The sequence below is a fragment of the Lepisosteus oculatus genome, chromosome 23 (assembly GCF_040954835.1).
Source record: "Lepisosteus oculatus isolate fLepOcu1 chromosome 23, fLepOcu1.hap2, whole genome shotgun sequence".
Taxonomy (NCBI): domain Eukaryota; kingdom Metazoa; phylum Chordata; class Actinopteri; order Semionotiformes; family Lepisosteidae; genus Lepisosteus; species Lepisosteus oculatus.
The window spans coordinates 13040673-13048677 of NC_090718.1; the positions used below are offsets into that span (position 1 = coordinate 13040673).

Consider the following 8005-nt stretch of genomic DNA (forward strand, 5'->3'; position numbering starts at 1 on the left):
CATAAAGCCCATGACTTCCAGCAGGGAAAGTCTTTGACAGGGAAACTGCACAGACACCAGACAGATTCACCAGAGAGTACTATCACAGGATAATGTCATCCTATACCACCGGGGGCACTTCTCAGGATGTAAAACGCGGTCATATGGATCGAGGGAGGTGATAAGGGGGAGGTTAACATGCTTCCTGTGATTTATGGGTGGATTAGAGGTAGTTGTGATCTGCAGCACCTCACAACCAGTTACTCATTTTTTTCATTGTAACGTAATATAAACCTCCCTTTATTTAAGACCAATTAACATTAAATGTCTTAATCTGTCCCCATTTTTGCGAAACGTACATATTGCCTTGAATATAGTTTTTTATAACTATTATCCATAATTTATTATGTTATATAATATAATTATACCATTAGTTGTAATGTTATATATATATATTATATATATGTCATAGTTGAGATTACTGTACACTTCATACATCTCCACTGTATGGAATGCTGTTGTACTGTATGTATCTGTCTGCTGACGAGATTGACAGGGACTGAGAGAACGAAACACTCTGTGAAGTTCAGTGCAAAGCAGTTTGCCTTGTTCTGTACTTATCAGGGTTTTAGTGTTTTCTAAATGCCAAAGAGAATCGGCCAGAGGCAAGTCTAAAGGGACATTACATGACAGAAAATTACCACACAAAACGCGGAACACTGTATAAGGGATAGTTTGTGTTCTGTGGTAAAATTGGTAAAGAACCAACTTAAGGTACAAGATACAATAAAAATGGCAAGGAAGCAATGGGGTATACCTCTGTCTACCCTGTACTCCCCCAATGCAAAAATATACTCCACTCTGTCCCTTCCATGGTCATTTCTTTCCAGAAAAGTAAAATACAACAAAATAAATGAGTAAAGAAATGTACAAGGACCAGAGGACACCTAAGGATAACAAACAATGCTGTCAAAGGTGTGCTTGTCCTTGAAAAGCAATATAAAATTGAACATAGTATACTGATAGTGCCTTATCATGACGCAAGTTAAGATGCGTGTAAGATTTTTTGATGAGCTAACAAATACTCTGTCCGTGTGTCCTTTGCTGATTGGTGCTGTTTCCCAGGAAACAGTAATGCAATCAAAGCTGGAGCAAATGTAATTATGACATTTTGAGAGCCTGTTTCAATGCATGCATTTGAAGTGTCCTCCCAACATGCACAGGACTACTCCAGAAATCAATGGTAAAGCTGTAATTCGCAATTAGAGACCATCAAATTGCATTACCGTGTCATACCATGTGATCTACAATGTGTGTGCATTTATATATAATATTATAGATTTTATTTTATATAATATTTATAATATAGCATTTATATATAATATTAACATATAGGGAAAACAGAGGAATAGAAAAAAGTCCTCCCAAATTAGTTTCACAAGATTAAAAGTGTTCCTTTACGCCCTGAAGCTAAAATCATAGTTGGTCACAATGAAGATGTCCGGAAACACTGACACTGAGCGCTCCAGGGTTAAAGCCTCATTTCGAATGCAGTTCATTATATTGGGCCAAGTGCACTTTACAAGAAACTTACCTAATTCTCGTTCTCATTATTCCCCTATTAGTCATCGATCTGTAAAGCCTCTATGGCATCAGCTCAGTATTTTTCAATCTGTTCTAAATGCACGAACGAGAAAAAGAACTCTTGAGATCAGATCCTTAAACTCTAAAAAGCGCCGTGAACAGTTCTGTAACAAGGCAGCAGCTAAGACGAGATATTAAAAAGTATATCATAATCAGAAGAGCAGTTTATGAAAACACGAGCATCCATTTCCTGTCAGCGCACCGCAAACTCAGGCATCGAGAGATCTTTAGAGATAGAACGCTTGATAAGCTGACTGCTCGAAAGGTGAGAGATAAATGCATAACTGCCTGAGCCCTTGAGGTTTTCTTGTTTTTGCATTGTTCTGAAGGCGCCGGTAACTGCCCCCAAACGACACACTTTCACAACCCGTCTGTTGAGACACGGTTAACGAACTCCGAATGACACTGCCCATCAGCAGAGTGGAGTTGACGCCAGAGCGCAGGCAGACCGAAACTCAGTGAACTGACTCAAGCTGTGCGTTTTTTAAAAGGTTCCCCCAAATTCAGATCTGCAGGTCAGGTTGAAAAAAAAAACCCAGACATTATGCACAAATCCATTTATTTGAACACCAAATAGCCCCAGATCGACAAAGAGATCACGTGTTTAATGTCTTCACAAGGAAAGCACGAAGAACTACACAACCAAGTCCAGAGCTTTAGCTGCCATAACGTTTCAAATCTTTCTAGTGGAAAATGAAGCACATAGGTGTTGTTTTCTTATGAGCACACATGCCTCACGCGCCCATATGGGAAGTGTTGACCTGTTGAAGTGCTTTGCAATCTTGTTGGAAGTCATTGCGAACTGAAGAATTCAATTCCCCTTTGTGTGGGGTGGGGTGGGCAGTCTTGAGGGTGTTTTGGGAAGTCGTGTACTGTATAACCAGAGATGGCATGGAGAGGCAGATTTAGCTCTGAGTTCACTGCAGGCAGATGAGAGCACTGGGGAGGCTGTAATCAAACCACAAAATCAACTGTAGTACTGAAAAGTAGTGCACAGCCAGTGAAGAGCATACTGGGGACTTAAAGGCTAACTAGAAAGTGGTTACGAAAAAAGCTTTGTCTTCAATTAGTCTTTATTTGAAGTGCCTAATCTCTGTTCTAAGCCCCAGATAGTTTTTGGCAACGTTGCTAAAGAAGTTTTGGTTAAAGTGAGGGGCAATCGTATACCGTTAGCTGTGACTGTGTGGGTTGCAGCCATGAGGTCACCACAGTTCAGCGTGCCTTTGTAAACAGTGATTTAGCGCTGCTACAGCAGCTCTAAAAAAAGGATAGAAAACGCTTTAGTATGCATTTCTTTCGGTTCGAAATGAAGTGATAATGTGAGAGTCCGAAAAAGCTCTGCAGCCAGGGGACACGAAGTTGTGGATGCCCGTCCAGCACTGCTGAGCGCGTTACGGGTGCTGCAGAACACTGGGCGTGGAGAATCCTGAATGAGTGCTGGCTCCCAATCGTTTTCAGCTGCTCTTCACTAAATCTCTTTCACATGTTTGAATTGGTGATTCTAAACGAGAGAAATTGCAGATCGCCAGTGGTGGTTAAGCTTAGCACATGCAGAAAATGTTAGCTAAGGGAAATGCACTTTTAGTACTTTCGAACCTTTCTGTAGCCCATGTCTTAAACATTCTGTGCTTTTATTTTCTGTAACTGTGACTGAGTGTATTGAGAGGGAAAACCTCAAGGTCTTCTTTCTTAATATTCTTATTTAAATGAAGTATTCTAAAGATTTTATTTTATTTTACTGCCATGTGTTTACTTACAGTCAACTTTTAAAATCAGTTGTATGGGTGAGAAGTGAGTTCTACAGTAGGTGAGCTGACGTTCGTGGTTCTTCACTTAGTGCAACTGTTTTTCTAAAACTTTCACCCTGTTCTTTTAATAGGAAGTGGACCCATTCAGCTGTGGCAGTTTCTCTTGGAGCTTCTGACAGACAAGTCATGCCAGTCTTTCATCAGCTGGACTGGTGATGGCTGGGAGTTTAAACTATCCGACCCAGACGAGGTAAGAACAATACATCGACTATCCCATTACACCCGTCCACAGTCTAATGCTGTAGTTTCGCAAATACCCCCACTTCATTTGACTTTTATCCTTCAGTCATCGTTGTAAAGCCAGTTGTGTCGGGTTTACAAAACTGGACACAATGTGAATTCCCACCAGTGTTTATATACTATCATGACTAAAGCTTTTCAGGATGAAAAATTAAATCCCTGCACGGCCTTTACAAAATACTGATGCTTTCCAGAGCTTGTCCGCAGAGCGCCGATGGTGAATCAAAGTGTGGGGAACAGCGAAGGCTGGGTTTAATTTCGGTTTGACTGGGCCTTCCTGTTGTCGTTCGGGGTCACCGAGTCACATCCACTGCCAACCCCTGATGGTGTCTTGACTGCAGCCTTTCTGAAAATTCCCACAGGTCGCCAGGCGATGGGGAAAACGGAAAAACAAGCCCAAGATGAACTACGAGAAGCTGAGTCGAGGGCTGCGCTACTACTACGACAAAAACATCATCCACAAGACATCAGGGAAGCGATATGTGTACCGCTTTGTATGTGACTTGAAAAGCCTTCTAGGTTACACTCCAGAGGAGCTGCATGCCATGTTGGATGTAAAGCCTGATGCCGACGAGTGAAGTGAAGGAGAGATAACCGGAGGACTGTGAATTGAAGGATTAACTGAGTATTGGTGGGTGAAGTGGGATATGCAGGATTTTTTTTTGTAAGTGCGGAGCTGTTTATCATTTGCCACGTGAGCTGTTCAAAGAGGAAATTTACAAAGAGAGCCTCGAAACCTGTGCACCTCTTCATATTCTCTAGCAGCAAAAGACTGAACTCCTGAAGTTTGTACTTTCATATACAAATATGTACGGTGCAGCTCAAGGCAAATAGATTGCTAGCAGTTAAAAAAACAGAAAGCTGAGCATTTTCGCTTTAGTAGCACAAGAAACTGACATGGAGGGAAGCCGGAAGAGCGCAGAGGATGCTGGGATGGATTGAACAAGGATGGGAAGTTACTGCTACAAAAATTTGCCAAATAAAAGGAACTATATAGAATATATATCTTATTTTCTTTGTTATTGCTGTCTTACTGCCCTTCTGTGCAGAGAACAAATGGGCAGTTCTCAGTTGGGACCAAAAATGTTTTTTCATTTTTTGTTTTAAATAGAAGTTTGTGCCAGTATTATCGTCTTAACGAATTCCATGTTGTACGTTTGTGGCTAAGTATTGGGTTTGCCAGTTTTAATGTTGATGAAGGTAAGATCCCATCAAATTTGTGAATGCTAGGTATGCGTCTTAAATCTGAAGAGAATTGGACATTAGATTAGACATTTTAAGAATATTGGTTTGTAGACAACACTGGAGACATAGTGCTTCATCATTTTCCACTTTGGTGACAGTATTAAATTGAAAAAAAAAACACTCCAATGAAATATTCCACCTCATACCAAGAGTGACTGATATGCACAACTGAAAGTGACAGTTGCTTTTTTAACTGATGCAGTCGTCTTTGCAACCTCACTGCCAGTTCAGCAAGCAAAAAAAAAGAAAACTCACCTACACACCACCCAAACCTGAGAGCCAGTCTTGATATGCATGTGGTCACTAGCGTTCTGTTGGGGTTCCCTAAAAGCATTGCTATGGGGACCTTGCTTGGTTTCAAAGTTTCACTCTATTCACTTTAGTTGATTAAATCAGCACAAGACATTTTAAGTGTTACAAAGTCTTGTTTTTTATTTTCACTTTTGGTATTGTATCCCCGAAAAACAACTGCTGGTATTCCAGTAAGGTACTGGAAGAATAAAGGCTTCTTTTCTCAGTGGAACTTTGTTGAATTGGGAGCCATTCAGTCGGGCAATTGTTACACGAGAGGGCTTCAGAATGTAGGTTGAATGTACTGCATTTTAGCATCTGTGCTAGAACTGCAGATGCTAACCTTGAAAATGGAGGTGTGATCTATTGTGCGCTGATGTTTAAATACAGAGCCTAATAGTGAACCAGATTGTTTTTTTTGGTGGCGCAGATGTTAGACTTAGGAAAGACTGAGCTTGAATGTAAATAACTATAAAAAGACAAACTGGAGGCTTCTTGAGAAAGGACACACCTGGGTGGTAGAAAAAAAACTAATAACAGAAGTGTTTCTGATGCTAGAAAGAGCTTTTAAAAGCCGTTATAATGCAATTTAAAGAGTAACAATTGCCAAGGAAAATCTGGAACAGAATAAGAAGCATTTGCTCAAATTCCAAACTGAGGACTATTCCACAGAACTTAACCCTAAAAATTATGAAAACCCTTTTCAATTAAATAACATACAGCACACTAAATTAAATATGTCAAAAAGGACTCAATGACATTTTCAAAAAAAAACCTTGGCTGGCTGTTTTATGATAAAACTCCAAGGAAGCACTCATGCTGTTACCAGACAGTTTCAAGTGCAGTTTCGCGCTTCAAACAGAATGTCAGAAAACAAAAACCGGTATTTCTTCAAAAGCAGGACAGACCTTGCAGGAAGATCACAATATTTCATTAACTAAGAATAGAAACTGTTATGGTGAATAAACGGTAACTTGTCGTCTTTGTGTGAGTGTTACATAGAAATTTGTTTCTAGAGATTAAGGAATGTGTTTGAAATATTATTCTTAAATCTGCAATGAAAATGTATATAAAATGATAGATAAAGCACACATGATAGGTTCTGCATAGGGTCTTTGAAGGAGACAAGTCTTTGGCATTAAATATTATTGTTTGGGTCTGACATACAACAGGACAGGTTTTTCGCCCAGTTTATTATTTACGGGCTGAACCTCACTTGTTGAGGAGTTGACAAGAGCACCATTCCACGTGTGCAGAATCAGCTGGCCTCTGTATGAAGAATGGGGTTCGGTTTTGCAATCAGTCACCTCTTCTCTTTCACTGGAAGGAGGGCAGCTATCCTTTCCTGATGCCACAATCTGCGTCGCCTTTTTTAACCATGGTATCATTTTCTTGAGTCGCGGGCAGAAAAAAGAACAACAAACACAACCAAAATCCCAGCACTGCACCCCCTTCTCTTCAGTTGTCTGGAAGCTGGCAGGAGCAAGGGTTGGGATAGACATACAGCAATTCTTCTTTAGGTTCTGCTATTCCAAAGAATGTTTCTTGCCAGGCTCTTTACACGTAATGTCATGTATACCACATGGAATCCCCAATTTTACATTGTAATGTGGAATTGTGCGCCCTAGGAATTTTTCTGACAGGCGTGTCAATTTTTGAAGGGCAATATATCAGATTCAGGATTGCATCAGTGAGGCACAGTATTATGTTCTTCCCTGCCTTTTGTGTAAACTCCTCTGGATTTGATTCCTTTAAAATATGCCTTTTAAAGCAATCTTTTTAAGTGGAAGTGGAATTTTCTTGCAAAGGTTTGGAGTGTGGTATAATATAGATGAACCATTGTATAGCATGTATCATTCTCAATGGACCATGTTTTGTCTGATATATGCATACCAAGGAGTATTCCGCAAGGAACACGTTTCGTTGTTATTATTGTATTTTTTTAATATTGTCTCTGTATTTTTTGTTAATGAGATCATTTTTATGTAAGTTTCACGAGCATTTGAGTATTTTTCAAATAATTTATATTTTATAAACTTCGAAATAAGCAGACAGCTGGTGCTTTAATGGAGGAAAAAAAAGGTATTACAGAAAAAAAATGTAGCGATTTACTTTTTTATACAGAAAATAAATAAAAAAATGACCTGTCTGCAAACAAGTTGTGTTAAAAGGCTGATGCTGGGCCATCATTGATATCTGCTGGAAAGTTTTATAAACTGTAGCCTTATTTCTTATTGTACTTCAAATGGTTATGTTACAAAAAATATATGTGAACAAAAATATTTCATAATCCTTGGCTTTTGTGTTTTTGTTGCTTCTAATTACTCACAAATGCAGACCACAGGTAAAAAGACACCACAAGCAGAAAAGAGCCTCCTCAATCACAACTGATTATTCCACAAATAAAAAAACTACAGTACATACTGTACACACACAGAGCAATCCTATAGATTTCACACTCTAATGGCAGTGACTGTTTTTAAGATATACAGGTTATCAACAGATTGCAGTAAAAAAAACCTACTGCAAAAAGAGTTTTCAAGATGTGTCTTTGATTTATAGTTTTTGCAGTAGGTTTTTTTTACTTTGCAGTACATATTATTTGAGTAACATTGTACACTGAGCTGTAAAATACTCCTCGGTGCTCACTGGTTTTATGAAGACAGTGCCCAGTCTCCTAAGCCCTGATGGTGGAAACACAAGTTACAATACCAGGGGAAAGGTTGAAAAAAAAGCTTACATTTAGAATTAAATCACATCCTGAATGACAAACAATGAACATGAAAACCTTTTCCTTT

The 8005-nt window shown here is 39.3% G+C and overlaps 1 protein-coding gene across 3 annotated transcripts in view; it reads left to right on the forward strand.

The window, feature by feature from the left end:
* Positions 1-7497, forward strand: part of ets1 (v-ets avian erythroblastosis virus E26 oncogene homolog 1) — a 53793-nt gene extending 46296 nt beyond the window's left edge. For all 3 annotated transcript variants that reach the window (XM_015337504.2, XM_006642161.3, XM_006642160.3), the window contains 2 exons: positions 3503-3621; positions 4034-7497. In XM_015337504.2, coding sequence (XP_015192990.1) covers positions 3503-3621; positions 4034-4249 — 335 coding nt within the window. In that variant the 3' untranslated portion in view covers positions 4250-7497. The remainder of the gene's footprint in view (positions 1-3502; positions 3622-4033) is intronic.
* Positions 7498-8005: the final 508 nt, after the last annotated feature.